This window comes from Apodemus sylvaticus, chromosome 3, assembly GCF_947179515.1.
Source record: "Apodemus sylvaticus chromosome 3, mApoSyl1.1, whole genome shotgun sequence".
NCBI classification, from domain to species: Eukaryota; Metazoa; Chordata; class Mammalia; order Rodentia; family Muridae; genus Apodemus; species Apodemus sylvaticus.
In genome coordinates this window covers 120,312,564-120,334,899 of record NC_067474.1, presented here as the reverse complement: position 1 = coordinate 120,334,899, position 22,336 = coordinate 120,312,564, and the positions used below count along the sequence as shown (strand labels likewise).

The 22,336-nt window shown below is 38.9% G+C and overlaps 1 protein-coding gene across 2 annotated transcripts in view; it reads left to right on the top strand.

Annotated features, from left to right (window-relative positions):
• Prkaa2 (protein kinase AMP-activated catalytic subunit alpha 2) overlaps window positions 1-6,589 on the top strand; it is a 73,499-nt gene extending 66,910 nt beyond the window's left edge. For both annotated transcript variants that reach the window (XM_052176885.1, XM_052176886.1), the window contains one exon: window positions 101-6,589. In XM_052176885.1, coding sequence (XP_052032845.1) covers window positions 101-339 — 239 coding nt within the window. In that variant the 3' untranslated portion in view covers window positions 340-6,589. The remainder of the gene's footprint in view (window positions 1-100) is intronic.
• Window positions 6,590-22,336: the final 15,747 nt, after the last annotated feature.

The window sequence follows — 22,336 nt, the reverse complement described above, 5'->3', positions numbered from 1 at the left end:
GCTGCTTCCCATCCTCCTGCAGCAGCTTCTGGAGGACTCGGGCGAGGACTCGGGTGAGCTCCCGGCTGCTGCTATGTTTACTGTTCTTTGGTCCTTTCAGATGAGGTGGTGGAGCAGAGGTCCGGTTCGTCAACACCCCAGCGCTCCTGTTCTGCTGCAGGCCTCCACAGACCACGGTCAAGTTTTGATTCCAGCACCGCTGAGAACCATTCCCTTTCCAGCTCTCTCACTGGTTCCTTGACCGGCAGCACTTTGTCCTCAGCTTCCCCGCGCCTGGGCAGTCACACCATGGATTTTTTTGAAATGTGCGCCAGTCTTATCACTGCTTTAGCTCGTTGATAACCCACCCCTGGTCTCTGTCTTCCTGTCACTGCACTGTGAAATCACATACACTCTTTAAATTATTATCACACTCTCGGTATTACATGCTCTGCAATAGAAGTTGGTGTGACCATTCCCAGGTGACATGCAGTGTTGTTGAAATCACTGAAAACACAGAAATCCGGCATTCTGTTTACTTTTTGACCTCTGTAAGTCTACTGTGCCTATGATGAGTTTGCATAGGCAGTAATGGCTGAGTGCTGGTGCAGTTTGTTAACTTACACCTGTGAATTCACTCCGCATGACGAGCACACCTCACTGATGAACTGGCTGATGTAGGGTGGTTGGTGGGCCTCCCCCCTTCATGTTTAGTGTATGGAAGTCCGGTTTGCCGCCTAAATTTCAGCTGCTGTCAGGCTATCTAGGCACTCTTGCATAAGAAGATTAAGAAATAGATTAATTGTTAGGGAGATATTTTTTAAATGTAGAAATCTGAAAATCCTATCCCCCTAAATATCAGAAACCAAAGTCTTTTTAATTCTTTCTGCAAATACTGCCTAGTATTGGCCATAAAGACTGTGTTTCTGATGATAGGAGCCCAGTGTCCCAGCTTCCTGACGTTTGTGCAAGGCCCCTCATTAAATCCCACCACCACCAAGCAATACAAAACCGTGCAAAGTTAGTACACAGTTCAATGAGACAAGCAAAATACCAACAGTCTCTTAAAAGAAAATTCTCCTCTCTGATCTTGCTTTGTGTTTCTGAGACTGGGGCAGCTAGGGGAGGGCTGCAGTCATGGCCTCTGGCATCCTTGCTAATTCCCTTGACATTTGTTATTGATGCCACCTCCTCCCTCTGTCTCCTCAGTAGCCATTGCCTTTGCTCATTGCTTTTCTCTTTCTTTAACCCTTCAGTTCAAAACCTTGCTTTGGCCATCAGGTCTTTGTATATTTCCAAAGCTTGACTGGCTGTGACCTTCACTGTTGAACCTGATTGGACAGGGAAGCCTTAAATATTTAAAATTATATTCTCCTGGAATAAGTATATGTGTTTACATATATATATGTATTGACACATCAGTGCTTTTAAACAAACAAAAAAACCCCAAACTTTTTGTGCAAGTTTTTTTAAATTTAAGATTAAAAAAACACTATATAGCAGGATAAAGTTAATTGATTATATGTTGTTTTGGTTAAAGTATTTTAAATTATGTGTAATTTATCTTAATAATTATTTATTCATTTATTGTATTTATGTTGTAATTAACAAAATCATTGCTCTAATTTACCCTAGAAAATATTAAGCTCTTGAAAAAAAAGCAACATTGCCTTGACAGGTTTCTCTTTACCAAAAATAGTATATTTTCTATTTACTAAGAAGCAAATAAGACTGTTAGACCAAATTTCTCATGTGATTATGGAAGACAAATTTGTCTGTCTTTAAATAGCCTTTTGAATTGGGAATTTGCATCATATTACATCAGATAATTTTGTAGTTCTTTTAAAAAGATGGTCAGTATTTATCACTCCAACTTCTCAATAGTAAAATAAAAGAATATTTGCTTACTAATTGAGAAAGGAGGAGGGTGTACAATTTAAGGTACCTTAAGGTTTAAACTTTGAAAGATTGCCATCTTGTGGCAATAAATGGTAATTTTAGTAGTTATTTTAATACTAATACTTAGTCCTGGTTTGTCTAATATGTTATATGAATGTGGCATAATTTTGGCTTCTCCAAACGTGCATGAATCCTTTTTTGTGGGGTGGTGGAGACCACCTCATAATGTTTGCCTAATCATGACATGGAAGACATTGAAATAAGGAACCGATTAGATTCCTTACCTCTAATAACAACATCCACAGCAGGTATGAAGGCAGGAAGGATACAGAATGTTTTCTTAGTCTAGTGAATTTAAACGCAAACTATTCTATATGAATGATTATGATGCTATTCAAGAGCTAAAAGTTATTTACTATTGTCTTATTCATTCCAGTATTTATGAATATCCAGGTTGACAGTTACCTGTTGAATTTCAGGAGAACTGAAGGTCATTTTGTTTCTTTTAACATTTTAAGACATAATTATTTAATGAATCTAGGTGATAGAGTACATTGGTTTTCAGAGAGAATTTAGTGACTCGTCTTGAAAAGCAGAGACTGGAATTTAGTCACATCAAAGGGGTTTGTTGCTCTTGGTAACAGAGAAGGAAAAAATTCTTTGCAAATTTACAGTTCTCCCATTTCAGTCAATGCTGTGGGTATGGTAGGTACTGAGTTTAGAGCAGTCTATTCTCTTGGATCCTAGGGAGAATTAGGTCATAGATGTGGGCCTTATTTATGTCCTGGAAATGGAATCCATCCGTTTCCAAAATAGTATTTCCTAAAACAAAGAAATCCCACAGAATAATTTCGGAATACATTGTGTCTGCTCCACACCTTGCAGAGGAGAGTGACTATTAACACAAATACTTGCAGACTTTCAGAAAAAAGCAAACCACACAACTGTACGGAAACCCTGCTTTGCTGAGTATGGTTGCTTACTTGTAATACTTGGGAGCATGAGGCAGGAAGATACATTGGGGCCTAACAATAGATAGATAGCAAGACCTTATTTCAAATTAAGACAATAAAGAAACCTTAGCATCCCATAAGAAAATATGAGAAAAGATTGTCTCTGGGTGCCACAGTGTGGTCATTAGTGACTCTGAGTAACACCTGTTCCCCAGAGCCTGATGCTAAGTCAGAACCACTCTGTTGACCATTCACACCAGTTCATCCTCAGTCTGTGGCTTGTACTGCATGCTAGGTTTTCTAACCATTCTGATGCTTTTTAGGTAGAACATCTATTCCCTTTTTTCACTTAGTGGATGACTGAAAAGACGTTGACAAGGTTACTTATGGAAAACCCAAAGAAAAAGAGACTTTTGTTGTGGCTTCATGGAGCACAAATCAGTTTTATTCATTCTTCAATGGCCACTGAACATTTTCTAAGTCCTTTTATTTAGGAAACCAAAATTAAAGCTGTCTCAAGTTAAATCTATGGGGAGAGAGAAAACTAAGCCATTCACAGATTAGGGTTTTTTTTTGATCAAGAAACCTTGTAAAAGACCCTTACAACATCTGGTTATCTGCAGAGAGAACCTAGGAGCCTAAGCTAAGCAGAAACATTAAGACCTTCTGTGCTAGGGAATTGGGTATATGTAGTACAGTAATTCCCTGCTTTATGCAAGTAAGTATTCAAGGATATTTACTTAATTCTGGGAATTCACTTTTCTTAGATAGTTTGTACTCAGGGAACACAAATTTAATACTTGAGATGAAATGAAACACAATTTGGAAAATAATCATAAACAACCGAATCAGATTTTTATACTGCTTTATCTGTATTCTCTCCTAACATGTAAGCATGCTTGCTTAGTTAACGTAGGCCCCACACTGATGTTTATAAGACTTAACAGCCTGGAACATACCTACCACAGACACTACAGCTCTGTCTGGTCACTGGTTACTAAGTTAATCTCCCAGTGTGAAGTTTCATACCAAAATGTGAGATCTGCCCATAGACTTGTCTGCTTTGTGTTTGGTTTTAAAGATTGAAACCTTTTCAGTCTGGCAACTTGTCCTTCAGTTCCTCTGTGGCTTGTTAAGTAGGGATTATGACTTAGTCGTTCTTGGCAACTCTGTTGAAAACTTTGGATGAAGGCTATGAGTATAGTAAGTGTGATCTTGGAATTGGCCTCAATTTAAAACCCTAAAATGAAAGGAATGGATAAAGAGCTATCGTCCCTTTGAGCTCTAAAGCCCTGCCTTTTTTACTTCTTCAGAGCATCAGTGTTAGTGTCCACATTTTATGTATTTGTATCCGTATACTAACTAGTATGAGTGTTCTGTCTTAGTCTGAGGCATTTCAAATAACCATAACTACTTGGACTACTGGAATGCAAAATTAAAATGGCATGGATTTAGCATTAATTAGAAAATGATAAGTGGTAGTGGCGGTGCTGATATATTTCCAGGTCTGCTAATGCGCCCTTGCAGTAACCAGTCCAGTAAGGAGGCTCAGCAGGCTCTCCATAAGTCACAGTGCCATACGTCTATTCATGTAGTGGTGACCAGTTGTTTACTGCGGTTGATCATCTTTTGGGCTGAACAGAAAGAGTTTGTAAAACATCCGATAGTCAAGTAATAAAAATAAACACTGGTGTATTGTTTGTAAGTCCTGGAATGACATATAGTAGTTATAACTGAATGTAGTTAGTCTAATTATAAAAGCTAGTTGATTGCACTAACTAGATGTAATTTTGTGAAATATTTATGATTTATATTGATTTTTATTATAAGTATTTATAAGTTATTGAGGGTGCTTAAAATCCAGAAAAATCTGTAGAACATATTTTTTTCTGAAATTTTATTTATATGATTTTGGTGTAGGGAGTTTTTTACTGGTGATTGAACCCAGGTTTTACATGTATGAAACAAGTGCTTAACTGCTGATCTAAATCCCCTGACCTTATTTACATGATTCTTAAAGTACAGTCTCTTTATGTAGATGAAAATTAGCCCCAGACCTATCTAATCGATCACAGTTTGTGACTACTAGCTGAGTTAGGCTTATCTAAATTTCATTTTAGTAATTTTTTATTTTGTGCATAAATGAGATAACACAGTTTTTATACAGTGTGTCTCTGTGAACTACCTAATCACAATTGGCTTGATAGAAATTCTCCAAGCCTTTTTAAACTTGGAAATGTAACTTAAGTTAATGAGCTTTAAATCATGCATATATGTATGTATGTATATACATATATATATATTATGTAAACAAGTTAGTGGCATCTTTACCAGCCTTTCCTTGAATATTTATGATGCAGTTGATGAGACTAAACAGTAATAGCATGAGGAATAGGCTTGCAGTCTAGACTGGATTGAGTTTTGATTAAACTTCTTCAGCCATAACCTGATTAGAATCAGGTCCCAACCAGAAGTTATCTGACTGCAGGCCTGTATTTTGTGAGCCAACATTAATGTTTACTGCCAGCCTTGCATAGCAATGCCGTTTGTGACTGCATGTGACTTTTGGTAAGTGTAGTTTATGTGTCTAAAAACAGTTCAAGTTTTATAGAGGTAATTCATGATTATTTGGACAAGCAGGGTGGGTAAATTCAAGTATATTTAAAGTGCAATTAAGAAAATTCTATAAGATAATTCTTTCCAGTTTAAAAAAAATAGTTAAGGATTTGTAGAATGTCCTAGAATAAAAAAAATTTTTTTGAACAGACTTTTTAAAAATTAAGGTTTATACAGTGATTTTTTTTTTTTAACTCAAGGTTTGCTACTTTGTGTTAATTTAAATTTTCCGAAGAGAAACTGAAGCCTCCTGGGAAAGAATTGCATTGTTATTCTCCTGCTAATCTGAGTGTGCATCTTCACAGATAAGAGTCATGTGTAAATAAGGTTTGCTACCAAATTTGAAGCCCATTTTTTCTAAATGGAGAACATTTTCCCAGAATCAAAGAGACATAGACCCACTGTCTACACAAAGAAAGAAAGAGTACCTGGTGCCTTCTCAAATAATTTCAGAGTCAAAGTCAACATGTGTTCAAAGTCTGTCCCCTGACCCCCAGTTCCTCTGTTTTCCTGTGACCTGCCCAACAGGTGGTCATGGGGTTTGCTTCTGCCATTTCAGTTCCACTTGACCAAATCACACAGCATCACCACTGGACATTCTTCACTGAATACATTTTCTCTACATTTATTTCACTTTTTAAAGCCACCTGGGAAAATATTTGGCTGCCTTCTTATGCTTTTAAAATGAATGCAATTACTAGCAGTCTTTATATTTTAAAGTTTATAAAGGAAAGAAATTCTAAGCTAAGGACCGGACCGGATCTAATTGGATCTAATTCCCTGTTTGTTACTATAGCAGCACAAGTTATGTAATCTTGTGTAGTTTTCTCTTGTACAAAATGTGGATAATAACCTACCTCACAGATGTGTGTGAGAAGCCGTTTGAAAGCCCCTAAGTAGGGGCTTATAGTCCCATCTTCAACGTTAATCTTTCCTTTTTTACTAGACACCTTTGATAATGGTAGAATGAGTATCCTGTTTTTAGATGTCGTATGTAACAAGGGCATAGTGCTGAGAATGTTTAAGACACAGTTTCACAAATCATAGTGTTCTTACTGTAAGACACTTAAAAGTTTCTTGAAAACCTCAAATGTTTAAGTATCAAATCTGTCTTTTGTTTCAATAAATACTGTTATTCAAAATGTTGTCTGAAGCTGCCTTAATGTACCAAAATACAGCTGTCAAGACTGTTCACAACTACTCATGATTGTACTGTTTTGAGTGTTCATTTTGAAGTTGTAATGAACTATGACCTTGAAGGATAGTATTTTGATATTATTTTGATAGGAATGGTTGTGGTTTTTATCACATTTAACTATTATACAGTGATTTTTGAGTGTAAAAAATAAAACTGAAAGTTGGCGGATACTAGGTTATGTCCATGATCATAATGTAGTATTTTACTAGATAGTAATAACTTGATTTGTTTTTCAGGGACACCATGCATTCATTATTAGCCTATAAAATAGTCCCATAGTACATGGTGCAGTGCCAGAGTACATCCCTATTTAAAAACATTGTTAAATTATTGAAATTGGGACTACTTCTTATAATCAGTTTCAGAACAGAAACCAGCAGACTCACAGTGATTTTATTTAAATAACTAGATTCTAATTTCAGTTTTATTTCTTATACATTCTTGTGAGTTCAATGATTGGTGGAAAGGATTTATCTTCAGTAACCACACAGAAAAGATTAGTGAATTGCATAGCATTCCCTATGTGCAGGTTCTCTCTGATTACTGTTTGCACTTGTATCGAGCGCCTTGGCACAAACACAAGAGAAAAGTGACCTATCTAATTGCACGTCTGCATTTTCCACAAAATCAAATTAAAGTCTGGTTAATTTGAAAGCTATTTTTGTTTCTGTTTAGTAATTAAGCTAATATTCTATGTTCCAGCTAAACATTCTATGTTTTAGAAAGGACTTGCTAGGACTCGTGGGCTATCTCACACCATCATTGTTCACTTTTGTCTTTGTTACTGTACACTATAGGGTTTTGTTTTATAATTTATTTTTATTTTATGGTCCCTGGCGTTTTACCTGTGTGTATGTCTGTGTGAGGGTGTCAGAGCCCTGGAACTGGAGTAACAGATACACACGAGCTATCATGTGGATGCTAGCAATTGGTCCTCTCGAAGAGAAGCCAGTGCTCACTAAGCCATTCTCCAGCCCCTATACACTATAGGTTTTTACCTGAGCAATATCTGCATTTCCATTTTTATAACAAACTGCCACAATTTTAAGGACTTAGCACAGATTTATTATTTTACTCTTTGGAAGTGCCATAGGGCTACTTGGGTTCCCTCAGGTGATTAAACACAAATCTCCTACTACTAATTTGTTGTTGTTGTTATTGTTGTTGTCATTTTTTCTTCCTCTTTGTCCTCTTTTCCTGTAGCACCTATTCTTCTCCTCCTCACTTCTTCTCCACTTTTGTTTTGTTTGTTTGTTTGGTTTCTGAGACAGGATCTCATGTACCTAACTTTACCGTGGACTTGCTGTGAAGCTGAGGGTGGCCTTAAGCTTCTGTTTCTTCTGTGTCTACCTCCCAAGCATTGGGATTAGAGGCATGTGCCACTATTCCCACTTTATGCTGTAGTGGATATTAAACCATGTGTCTCATACGTGCAAGGTAAGCAGTCTCCCACCTAAGTATGTCCTCAGCCCCTCCCCCTCAGTTTACTTTTAAAATATAAATACTTTGTTAACATATTGATTGCACATAATGATTTATCCATAGTATTTTTTATTCTTTATTTACATTTTAAATGATTTCTTCTTTTCTGGATCCCCCTCCCCGAAAGTCCCATAAGCCCTCTTCCCTTCACCTGTTCCCCAATCCACCCCTTCCTACTTCCCTGTCCTGCTATTCCCCTACACTGCTGTACTGAGCCTTTCCTGGACCGGGGGCCACTCCTTCCTTCTTCTTGGGCATCATTTGATATGTGAATTGTGTCTTGGGTATTTCAAGCTCCTAGGCTAATACCGGCTTATCAGTGAGTGCATACCATGAGTGTTCTTTTGAGACTGGGTTACCTCACTTAGGATGATATTCTCCAGTTCCATCCATTTGTCTAAGAATTTCATGAATTCATTGTTTTTAAAGGCTGTGTTTATATACCACATGTTCTGTATCCATTCCTCCATTGAGGGACATCTGGGTTCTTTCCAGCTTCTGGCTATTATAAATAGGACTGCTATGAACATAGTGGAGCATGTATTCTTATTACATGCTAGGGAGTCCTCTGGGTATATGCCCAGGAGTGGTATAGCAGGGTCCTCTGGAAGTATCATTCCCAGTTTTCTGAGGAACCGCCAGACTGATTTCCAGAGTGGTAGTACCAGCTTGCAACCCCACCAGCAGTAGAGGAGTGTTCCTCTTTCTCCACATCCTCACCAGCACCTATTTTCTCCTGAGTTTTTGAGCTTAGCCATTCTGACAGGTATGAGGTGAAATCTCCGGGTTGTTTTGACTTGCATTTCCCTGATGACTAAGGATGTTGAACATTTCTTTAGGTGCTTCTCCGCCATTTGATATTCCTTGTATGAAAATTCATTGTTTAGCTCTGTACCATTTTTTAATGGTGTTATTTGGCTCTCTGGAGTCTACCTTCTTGAGTTCTTTGTATAGTTTGGATATAAGCCCTCTGTCAGATATAGGGTTGGTAAAGATCTTTTCCCAATTTGTTGGTTGCCATTTTGTCCTTTTAACAATGTCCTTTGCCTTACAGAAACTTAGTAATATTATGAGGTCCCATTTGTCAATTCTTGATCTTACAGCATAAGCTATTGGTGTTCTGTTCTGGAAATTTTCCTCTGTGCCCATGTCAAGGGTCTTCCCCAGTTTCTTTTCTATTAGTTTCAGTGTGTCTGGTTTTATGTGGATGTCCTTGGTCCACTTGGACTTGAGCTTAGTACAAGGAGATAAGAATGGACCGATTTGCTGCATGCTGACCTCCAGTTGAACCAGCACCATTTGTTGAAAGGGCTACCTTTTTTGCATTGGATGGTTTTAGCTCCGTTGTCAAAGATCAAGTGACCATAGGTGTGTGAGTTCATTTCTGGGTCAATTCTATTCCATTGATCTACTTGCTTGTCACTGTACCAATACCATGCAGTTTTTAACACAATAGCTCTGTAGTACTGCTTGAGGTAGGGGATACTGATTCCCCCAGGAGTTCTTTTACTGTTGAGGATAGTTTTTAGCTCTCCTGGGTTTTTTGTTATTCCAGATGAATTTGAGAATTGCTCTTTCTAATTCTATGAAGAATTGAGTTGGGATTTTGGTGGGGATTACATTGAATCTGTATATTGCTTTTGGCAAGATGGCCATTTTTACTATATTAATCAATTTCCCATATGAATATCAATGCAAAAATATGAAATAAAATTCTTGCCAACCAAATCCAAGAACACATCAAATCAGTTGTTCACCATGATCAAGTAGGCTTCATCCTAGGGATGCAGGGATGGTTTAATATACAGAAATCCATCAATATAATCCACGACATAAACAAACTCAAAAAAGAAAAAAAAAAACACATGGTCATTTCATTAGATGCTGTAAACGCATTTGACAAAATTCAGCATCCTTTCCTGTTAAAGGTCTTGGAAAGAACAGGAATCAAGGCCCATACCTAAACATAATAAAAGCAATATACAGCAAACCAGTAGTCAACATCAAACTAAATGGAGAGAAACTTGAAGCAATCCCACTAAAATCAGGGACTAGACAGGGCTGCCCTCTTTCTCCATATTTGTTCAATATAGTACTTGAAGTTCTAGCTAGAGCAATTAGACAACATAAGGAGGTCAAAGGGATACAAATTGGAAAGGAAGAAGTCAAATTATCACTGTTTGCAGATGACATGATAGTCTACTTAAGCGACCCAAAAAACTACCAGAGAACTCCTACAGCTGATAAATAACTTCAGCAAAGTGGCTGGTTATAAAATCAACTCAAGCAAATCAGTAGCCTTACTATACTCAAAGGCTAAACTTAGGGTTTTTTTTTTTTGTTTTTTTTTTTTGTTTTTTTTAATGTAAGTGTAACGTGTGTAACCCGTCCAGCGGGTCAGTTATTCCAGGGTTCCGAAGGGGTGCTACCTGTGGGTCAAAAGGGGGGGAGAGAAGGAGGGAGGCCAAGCACCAAGAACGGCAAGTCAATCTGGGTTGTGTCAAAGCCTCATTTATTGTTCTGGGGTACCCAGGTTTTAAGGCTTTCAGGAGGGGCGTACCCCAAGGCAAGGACAAAGAAAGGAAAGGCAATCCTAGCAGTTTCAGCAGGAAGAGATAGGGGTCCTCCAGTGGAGACAACAGGTGTTTGCACAGGCTGGAGCCTGCCTCAGTTATCTCAGGACTTCCTTCCACCGCAATTACCGGAGTCAGCAGGTGTTGATGCAGGCAGGATCATTCTGCAGTTATCTTCGAGACAATGGCTAAACCAATGCCCGCGGGAGAGGCTCTAGTTAATTGTTCTTATATTTTAGCAGCCACCACCTTAGGGCCATGAGTAAGCAATAGTCCGAATAGCTCAGGATGGCTTCCCACACATGTGCTTTGTCCATGTTTCTCTTAGTCCTCTTGTCTCCCTCTTCCTGCTGTTTGTGTTCATTCCTTTAGACAATCTGGCTTTTACTTTTAAGGCACACACACACACACACACACACACACACACACACACACACAATTTTATGTGTCTTTGTAAAATCTAGAATCCATGTGAGGAAACTTGATAGTTGCCCACATTTGACTTATTTTGCTTCATGTGATACCTAGTTGCAGCCATTTTGCCTGAAAATAGCATAGTTTAGTTCTTATAGGCTTATGCATATATGTGTGTGTGTGTGTGTGTGTGCTATGTGTGTGCCATGTGTTTTTAGGGGCCCATTGAAGCTAGAAAAAGACTTCAGACCCCATGAGCTTTAGTTCAAGATGACTTCGGGCCCAAGGATACTGGGATAGAACCTGGGTTCTCTGTAAGAGCAAGGACTGTAACCATGGAGCCATTTTACCTTCCCCATAATCTTTATGGCTGGACAAAACTGTACTCTGTGTGTGTATTACATATCACATTTTCTTTACATTCAGCTCTTGACCAACAGGTATTCTGAATATTGCTGCCTAAACATGGACGGCATGTACCTCTGTGGGGTGTTGACTTAGGATCCATCAGGATTGTGTATACATCTAGGAGTCATAGCTGGATCATATCATATTCCTTTTTTAGTTTTTTCTAGGAATCTTCTTACTGATGTCCACTGCAGCTGCTTCAGATGCACATTTCAATAACAGGATGCAGGGTTCTCCACTCTGCATCCCACACGTGCTCCTTTGCATTTGTTGCTAGTTCTTTTTGTAATAGCAGCAGTTCTGCTGTATCAGTAGCAGTATCATTGTGGCTCAATTCACATTTTCCTAACTGCTGAAGATGTTAAATCTCTTAAAAACATTTATTGACCATTTATACTTTATGCATTGTTTGTCTATTTAGTTAGCCCATTTGCACTGTTCAGAATGGGGATATTTAGTTTTTTAGTTCTTTATACAGTCCAGATAGTAGTCCTCTATCAGAGTTATAGCTCACAGTTTCCCCATTCAGTGAGCTATCTTTACTTGATTGTTTCTTTTGTTGTGCAGAAAGAAGGTTTTTTTCCCCATTTTCTTTTTTTTCTTTTCCCCATTCCCTTCTCTGACTCCAAACTCTCTCTTGTATCCCTCCTTGCTCTCTTTAAATTCATGGCTTCTTTTTGTAAATTCTTGTTGTATACGCGTGCGTGTGTGTGTGTGTGTGTGTGTGTGTGTGTGTTTATGTGTTCATGTGCATGTGTGTGTCTATTCCCAAATACAACCACATCAGCCAGAATAATGTTATTTCTGTGTATATATTTTCAGGGCTGATATTGTGGTATGCTTTTCCCCCAGAGAAGAGAGTTTCTGCTTTCCTCATTCCTTGCTCGCTTGTAGTTCTTTGTGTAGGGCGTAGGCTTCCTGACCCTGTTTCCTGTCCACATTAGCATGTCTATTGTTGCCCTTGTGTGGCTCCTGTTGATGAGATTTCATGGTTGTAGCTTCTGACCTCCCTTGGAGAGACACTCTCAGAGCAAACTCCTCATTTCTTAGGCTCCTGGAATCTTTCCATCTCCTCTTCCTCAATGTTTTGTTGGCATCTTAGGTTCAGGAGTAGTATCATTGATGTGTCCATTTTAGGACTAGGTTCTATAACTGCCTTTTGGTTAGTTGTTGCTTTCTGTAATGGTTTCCATCTTTTATGAAGAATAAGGAAAATGGGTGGAGAGAGGAAGGCTTATGGGACATATGGGGAGGGGGAACTGGGAAAGGGGAAATCATTTGGAATGTAAACAAAGAATATAAAAAAGAAAAAAAAGAAAAAAAAGAATAATTCCCTTGATGAGGAGTGTGGTCTACTTTTTTGTGCAGGTATGAGGACAAATATTTAGAAATTAGGGATTATGCTGGTTTAGTAGAGTGGTTGCAGCTTCTCCAGGATTCATGATTTCACTAATCCTGAGAAGTTGACTACTTTTCCACTATCAGGCATAATTTCCTTCTCGTTGACTAGGTTTAATTAGAGAGCTGTTGGTTACCATCAAGGTGTGTGTACCACTACTGCACACTTAGGATTACTGTACCATGCAGGTAGTTGTTGGGCTTCATAGACATGATTGCTAGGTGGGACTATTGTTGCTTCCTTGTTTTGGAAGCTTTCGTGGTGCCTCTGATACCATAAAAGCTAGTCCTTTGGGGGCAGATCTAGCTCAGGAGCTGCTCAAACTGTATTCAACAAATAGGGACTTACTGTCTGCCTTTGTGGGGTTACCAATGGCAATAGCAATAGCTTATAGTGTTTTTTTTTGTTTTGTTTTGTTTTTTAATTTTTTTTATTCGATATAATTTATTTACATTTCAAATGATTTCCCCTTTTCTAGCCCCCCCCCTCCCCGAAAGTCCCATAAGCCCCCTTCTCTTCCCCTGTCCTCCCTCCCACCCCTTCCCAGTTCCCCGTTCTGGTTTTGCCAAATACTGTTTCACTGAGTCTTTCCAGAACCAGGGACCACTCCTCCTTTCTTCTTGTATCTCATTTGATGTGTGGATTATGTTTTGGGTATTCCAGTTTTCTAGGTTAATAACCACTTATTAGTGAGTGCATACCATGATTCACCTTTTGAGTCTGGGTTACCTCACTTAGTATGATGTTCTCTAGAAGGACACCATCAAGAGGACAGATCGGCAACCAACAAATTGGGAAAAGATCTTCACCAATCCTACATCAGATAGAGGGCTAATATCCAATATATATAAAGAACTCAAGAAGTTAGACTCCAGAAAACCGAACAACCCTATTAAAAAATGGGGTACAGAGTTAAACAAAGAATTCTCACCTGAAGAACTTCGGATGGCGGAGAAGCATCTTAAAAAATGCTCAACTTCATTAGTCATTAGGGAAATGCAAATCAAAACAACCCTAAGATTTCATCTTACACCAGTCAGAATGGCTAAGATTAAAAATTCAGGAGACAGCAGGTGTTGGAGAGGGTGTGGAGAAAGAAGAACACTCCTCCACTGCTGGTGGGGTTGCAAATTGGTACAACCACTCTGGAAATCAGTCTGGCGGTTCCTCCGAAAACTGGGCACCTCACTTCCAGAAGATCCTGCTATACCACTCCTGGGCATATACCCAGAGGATTCCCCACCATGTAATAAGGATACATGCTCTACTATGTTCATAGCAGCCCTATTTATAATTGCCAGATGCTGGAAAGAACCCAGGTATCCCTCAACAGAAGAGTGGATGCAAAAAATGTGGTATATCTACACAATGGAGTACTATTCAGCCATTAGAAACAATGAATTCATAAAATTCTTAGGCAAATGGATGGAGCTTATAGTGTTTTATAAAGGAAGGCAGTGCAGATATTCTTGGTTTCCTGCAACTCTATTTGTCAATTAGTTTTATTCTCCTGAGTCTAGGAGTCCTTTTCAGAAAGACATTGCCTGTGCCTATATCATAAACCTAGGTTTTTCTCTTAGTTCTGTGTCCAGTATTAAGGTGTTTGATCCTTTTTTTTTTTTTTAAAATTGGTTTCTCTACAGAGTGAGACAGATGGATTAATTCTCATTCTTTTGCTTATACATATCCAGCTTTTTTATAGTACTATTTATTGAAGAAGTGGCCTTTGCTCCAAACACTGTTTTTGACATCCTTGTCAAAATCAGATATATTAAAAATATGAATTCTGGCAATCCATGGGCATGGCAAGTATTTTAATCTTCTGGTGTCTTTTCCAATTCACCTTTGATGTTTAATTTTTCATTGTAAAGTTCTTGTACTTCCTTTGTTAGGTTTTTCTCCAATATATTTTGCTTTTGGGGGGGGGGGTAATTTGGTTTTTTTGAGACAGGGTTTCTCTGTATAGTCCTGGCTGTCCTGGAACTCACTATGTAGAGCAGGCTGGCCTCGAACTAAGAAATCTGCCTGCCTCTGCCTTCCAGAGTGCTGGGATTACAGGCGTGCACCACCACCACTCGGCTCATATTTTGCTTTTTTAAAAAGACTTTTTATGTGCATTGATGTTTTCCGTGCATGTATGTCTGTGTGAGGGTGTTAGATCCCCTGGAATTGGAATTATAGACAGCTGTGAGCTACTACATGTGTATTCTGGAAAAGCAGCCAGTACTCTTAACTGCTGAGGTCTCTCCAGTCCATATTTTGCTTATATGTATATGTATACATATATATGTATGTATTCTTTATTGTGTTAAGATATGTTCTACCTATTCCTAGTTTATTCAGAGTTTTGCATGTAGAGGATATTGAGTTTGGCAAATCCTCCACTGGTTGATATGATCATATGGTTTTTGTCCTTAATTCTTATTTATATGGTAATGTAGTACACTTACTGATCTGCATACTTTATGAACTATGGATTTAAATCAATTTCATCATGGTGAATTATCTTTTTTATACATGCTGAATTTGGTTTGCCAGTATTTTATTGAAAAAAATTGCATTTACCTTCATTAAGGAGATTAGCCTATAATTATTTTGTTGTGTTTTTATGTGGTCTTTTTATCAGGATAATACTGACTTCATAAAATGAGTTTGGTACCATTCTGCTTGCCAGAATGATTTGAGGTACACATGCATTCTTTAAAAGCTAGTAGACTTCAGTAAGGAATCCTTTGGGCCTGTTTTGTTGTTGTTGTCATTGTAGTTTGTTCGGTTTTTGTTTTGTTATTTTTTACATGAGAGACTATTGCCAGTTTATCCCCACTGCTCGTTGTGTATCTGTTTTAGTTGTTGATTCTTCTTGCTTTCTTTGGTAGACTGTAGCTTAATGGAGATGTATCAGTTTCTTCTAGCTTTCCCAGATCTTTTGGTATATAAGTTGTCAAAGTATGTTCTAATGATCTGAATTTCCTTGGAATCTGTCATGATGTTTTCTCCTTTTAAACTTTATGCTAATTAGCATACAAAGTATTAGTTATTGCTGTGGTATTGTCAAACAGAATTTTGGTTGCTGCTCCTCCTGCTCCTCTCCTCTCCCTGTCCCCTGTCCCCTGTCCTGCCGGCATCCTCTCCTGCCCAACTCTGTCAGCTTTCCGGCCACGGATGGCCCCATGTCTGTCCTCAGCATTTCTTTCTTCCTACCCTATCATGGTTACTTTCCTGGTTTTTGTTTTCATTTGGGGGGTTTTGTTTCGATTATTTTTTTGCTCACCCACATTTATGTTTGTTTATATGCACACATGTGTACATTACAAGCTAGGATCTACATATAAGAGAGGCCATGCAGTTTTTGGCTACGTTTGGGTCACCTAATAGAATACTTCTATTTTCCTGTAAACTTCATTTTTATTTATAGCTGACGAAAATTGATTATGCATTTGCAGCACATTTTCATTACCTATGACTTGATGGGCATTGGAGCTGTTCCTTTACCTTGTTACTGTGGATAGTGTAGCAATAAGCTCAGATGTACACATGTCTCTGTGCAAGGGTTGGAAATGGAGACCCTTGTGTCTGTGCCCAGGAGTGGTCCTGTGTTTACTTTTTGAGAAACTGCCACACTGACTTCCATAATGACTGCACTGGTTTGCACAGCCACTGGCAATGAATAAAGGTTCCTCCTCTCCACAGTTTAAGGAGTGTTTGCGGTGATCTGTGGAGTGTTTGTGTATGTGTGTGTATGTATGTGTATCTGTGTGTCTGTCTGTGTTTATGTCTGTGTCTTTGTGTTTTTTAGTCATAGTCATTCTGGTGGGAATGAGATGATCTATCACAGTAGTTTTAATTTGTGCTATCCTGATGGGTAGGGATGTTGAATACTTTTAAAAATATTTATTGATAGATTCCTAGTGATTACATCTGGAATACATCGAATGAGTGGTCTAGGAGCTCTCTTAGAATTTAGTTTACTTATCTATAAAGTGGGCACAGCAATGTATAAACTCAAAAGGTCCTTATGTTTTTCTCTCAGGGAATAAATGACATACATAAAATACTGTCAGATGCTTGACCAGTACAGCGTATCAATAAATATTATTTCTCTTAAAAAATAAAAGTACTTATTGGCTATCCGTGTTTCTTTTTTTGAGGTCTGACTGTTCATTTCATTAGCCTATGTTGGTTGTTTTATTTATGAGTGTTTAATTTTTACAGGTATTTTTCAGTTCTGGATATTAGCTCCTTATGTGAAGCATAGGTGACAAAATATTCTTGTAGACTGTTCACTCTGTGTGATGGTTTTGTTTTGCTCTGTTTGATATATTAGTTTGGGGGTATATTTCTTTTGGTAGTGGAGCCCTGTTTTTAGAGTTCTTTGCTATACCTATATTTTGAAGTGGTTTCTCCTAGTTGGTTCAGCATTTTAGGTCTTATATTAAAAGCTTTGTTTGATCCACTTTAAATTGCTTTTTGTACCAGGTGAAGTGGTGTGGATTTAACTTTATCTGCAGTTAGATGACAGGTTTCCCTCACCCTTTTTGGACAGGCTGGCCCTCTCCTCCCCTCTCACTATGTGTTTAAAACTTTTTCAACGGTTGTGTGGTCATAGTCATTGGGACTATTTCTGGCACCGCTATGCTTTTTCTCCGCTTATGTGCATTTTCATGCTGTTCCTAGGCTATGCCTGTCCTTATAGCTCTGTAGCACGGCTGGAAACCAGGTAGTGTGATACCTGTTCCTGCGTTCTCTCTCTTCGGGCTTGCTGTAGCGATTTGTGTTCCATTATGAATTCTTGTATTCTTCTTTCTAGTTCTGTGAAGAATAACATTAGAATCTTGATGGGACTTGCATTGCAGATTACTTATAGTAATACAATGGCTTTTACAATATTCTGCCATTCCAGGAGCAGGGAAGAACTTTCGTTGTCTAGCACTTTCTCTCAGTGTCTTAACGACCTCATTTAGAAGACTTTCACATCCTTCTTAAGTTTATTCCTAGTACTTTTTTTCCTGGAACTATTGTGACTAGGATGTTTTTCTAATTTCTTTCTCTGCAATTTCGTTGCTGGTATGTAAGATACTGCTTTTTGTATATTGGTTAGTATACTGCAAAGTTACTGAAAATTCTTATTAACAGACTTTCTGATATACTCTAAAAGGTTTTTAAATATAGAGTAGTATATAGCCATGTCATCTGGAAATGACTAATTTGATTTCTTCCATTTTTTTGTATTTTTTATTGGATTTTTTTATTTACATTTCAAATGTTATCCCCTTTCCTGATTTCCCTCCAGAAACCCCCTCTCCCCTCCTTCCTCTCCCCTGTGTCTGTGAGGGTGTTTTCCCACCTACCCTTGCCTCCCCTCCCTGGCATTCCCCTACACTGGGGCATCCAGCCTTCACAGGACCAAGGGCCTCTCCTCGCATTGATGCCCGACAAGGCCATCCTCTGCTACATATGCAGCTGGAGTTATGGGTCCCTCCATGTGTACTCTATGGCTGGTGGTTTCTTCCCTGGGAACTCCAGTTGGTTGATATTGTTGTTCTTCCTATGGGGTTGCAAACCCCTTCAGCTCCTTCAGTCCTCCATTGGGAACCCCATGCTCAGTCTAATAGTTGGTTGTGAACATCCACGTCTGCATTTGTCAAGCTCTGGCAGAGCCTCTCAGGAGACAGCTATATCAGGCTCCTGTCAGCAAGCACTTCTTGGCATCTACAATAGTGTCTGGGTTTGGTGACTATATGGGATGGATCCACAAATGCGGCAGTCTCTGCTCCATACTTTGCATTTCCTCCGGTGAGTATTTTGTTCCACCTTCTAAGAAAGACTGAAGCATCCATACTTTTGTTTTCCTTCTTCTGGAGCTTCATGTGGTCTGTGAATTATGTCTTCAGTATTCCAAGCTTTTGGGCTAATATCCACTTGTCAGTGAGTGCATACCATGTGTGTTCTTTTGTGATTGGGTTATTTCACTCAGGATGATATTTTCTAGTTCCACCCATTTGCCTAAGAATTTCATGAAGTCATTGTTTTTAATAGCTGGGTAGTACTCCATTGCGTAAATGTACCACATTTTCTGTATCCATTCCTCTGTTAAAGGACATCAGGGTTCTTTCCAGCTTCTGGCTATTATAAATAAGGCTGTTATGAACATAGTGGAGCATGTGTCCTTGCTATATGTTAGAACATCTTTTGTGTATATGCCCAGAAGTGATACTGCTATAGGCTATGGGGACTTTGGAAGTTGAACTAAATGTGCTTTTTTTTTTATTCGATATATTTTTATTTACATTTCAAATGATTTCCCCTTTTCTAGCCGCCCACTCCCCGAAAGTCCCATAAGCCCCCTTTTCTCCCCCTGTACTCCCACCCACCCCTTCCCACTTCCCCGTTCTGGTTTTTAAATTATGCTATTGGCTAGATATGGCTCCCATATACCCATGTATCTGAACAAGCCTATGGGGGCTAGGGTGTAAAATGTGATGGTTTGTATATGCTTGGCCCAGGAAGTGGCACTGTTGGGAGGTATGGCCTTGTGGTGTTGGGAGGTATGGGCTTTAATACCCTTGTCCTAGCTGCCTGAGATTGACTATTCTGCTAGCAGCCTTCAGATGAAGATCTCTCAACTCCTCCTGTACCATGCCTGCCTGGATGCTGCCACGTTCCCTCCTTGATGATAATGGACTGAACCTCTGAACCTGTAAGCCAGCCCCAATTAAATGTTGTTGTCCTTTATGAGACTTGCCTTGGCCATGGTGTCTGTTCAAAGCAGTAAAATCATAAGACACACAGTTGATGTACAGAATTGTGAGTAGTTTTACACACACACACCCACACATAACTAAAATATTGGCAAAACAAAAAACACAACACAAAAAGACACAGAATAAAAATATGTGCTAATCAATAAAGGAAAATGAACAAAAGGAGGATAACTCTTAACCCTTGCTAGTCTGCGTTGGAAAATGTTTTCAGCCCATATTCAGGTCACAGCTGCTGAGGGTTGTGTCTTTCATTGCCAACACAGGGCCTGCATGAAATTCAGTTGGAAAAACTAGACAACAGGTGCTTATTCACACATGGGGTGGCTGTGGTGATCTGGCCTTGCTTAGGTGACAGCAAGACTACGGGCATGGCTTTGTAAAACTGCTGAAAATAATGTGCACTCTGCAGGTGAAATATTATGCAGATGTCTGTTCCATTCATTTGAAGTTTACTTGCTTATAGGTCTGGGTGACTGTTGATGAGAGCAAGACATTGAAGTCACCTACCAGTATTTCTATGTGGAGGTCAGTCTATGCCTTTATATCCAGAGCCAGCTCAGCCTAATGAAATGAGGTCCACTGGTGTTTGCTGAGTGTATGCTTAGATATGTTCCTGGGATCAAAATGAAGTGACATTGATTACCTCCTGTGCTGGGCTTCAGTTTTGAGTCTAACATGTCAGACATCAGTATGGCTGCACCTGCTTGGTCCATTCTCTTGTGCTGACACATTAAGGCTGCATTTGTTTTTGCCTGTTGAAGTTCACTTCCAAACACCTAGTTGAGCTATGTGCAGATGACCTAGTGGGCTCATTTAGTAGCGTTCTCTGCATGTGTGTAGGGTTGAATCCTATCAGGGAGATTACTCCTATAGGAGAGTCCCTCTCAGTAACTATTGATTGCCTATAGCTCTTCATCTAGGTGTGGGGGCTTTGTGAAATTTCCTTTATAGAATATTGTAAAGAAGTCTTTTTTTCTCTATAATATGTAACCCCATTAATCTGACTCCCCCCAAAAAACATTGGAGTTTTCTCTTAGCCTAATCCTTGAATGGGTCCAAGTCTTTAGAGGAAGTCTTCCAGTCAACAGTCCCCCCCAAGACTCAGTGCATACTATTAGCCTCAATTTCTTGATAGTCTCCAGGAAGATAATTTTTTCTAGTTTCTGCCTTGCTTTCAGACCAAGCTTTGTGCCACAAAACTTTTCTTAATCGTTAAGCCATTACATTTATATATTTAGTTTTTATGTTTGTGGTAATGTACCTATTTTATTCTATAAACTTAGAACTCTGTACATACCTTTGATTCATCTCTTTTAGGATGAAATGCCCCTTTTGGCAAGTGCCATTGGGACCATGTAAAAGAAGATGGAAGACCACGGAAGCCTAAAAAGCAGATTCAAAGTAGGAAGGATGGGTCTGTCAGGAAAAAGCTTTCTTCATGCCTTCTGCTAAAGCACAGTTCTTCATGTATGAACGAACGCCACATGAATGCATGTATCCTGGAGGGCCAAGGATGGTCTATCATCTCCTGGAGTTACAGATATAGTAACTACTACATGTGGGTGCTGGGAACTGAACTTGGGTCCTCTGGAAGATTAGGAAATGAGCTTAAAATGTAATAGTTGAAAGCATATGTAGACTTTATTAACATACAGTGCACATCAGGTAGAATCAGAATCTTATATACAATTCTGTAATTTCTACTTTCTGTCATGTAAATGGAATACATTTGAATGTGTTTTAGCCAACAGACAAATATTTTCCACCATTTTGACATGATACTTATATATATTTATATATTTTCACATTTTTGTTAAATATACTTAAACACTTCTAAACAATAGTTCTGGTTGAGTTTAGAAAAGACCCCACCCCCATCCCTCCCCAGCAAACTGTTCCCTTTAGCAGTACTTGTCTTCTCATATTTCATCTTGGTTAAAAAACAAACCAAGTGGTTTTGGCTCAGGAGGTGCTGTCATCATTTAAAGGAGCATGGTCACATTATTTACTACATAGAATTCATATGAAATGTAGATATGCACCAAGCAGTTATACATACTGTATACTAATGTCAGAATTCACTCTCCATCTGCCCAACTCCCTGGTGCCAGAAGGCAAGATTTCTAACTTGGGCCATGGCTCATTAGGCACGTGCTCGCATACTAACATACTGCTTCATACGCTCTTGAACCAGCAGGAAAGTAGACATCGAAACTTTTATGGAGTAAAACCAACATTGACTTGTTGAGGGCTTTTCTTCTGAGTTTCTGACAGAAGTTTCCACTGTCCATCTCATTTTGAGGCAGGAGTTAAAAGTGCTGTGGGGCCGAACTCACACTTAGGACACATCCTGACATCATCATGTAGACCTTCGTAATGAGATCAGCCCTGATGCCTGGGACAGAAAGGAATATGTGCAGGCATTATGAAAAACACGGTATCAGAACAGTTAGGAGATTGCAAGTGATTTCTAAAAACTGTTTACAAATGGGCTTTGCATACTAGTTCGGTAAGTATTCATGGCCTCCTTCAATGCAATCCTAGACAGAGTATTACATAGCTGGTTTCCAAATAAGCTCTGGTCCCTCAAGACTAGAATATACAACACGACATTAAGTACCTGGACCTCATGATTGGATATAAAATTAAACAAC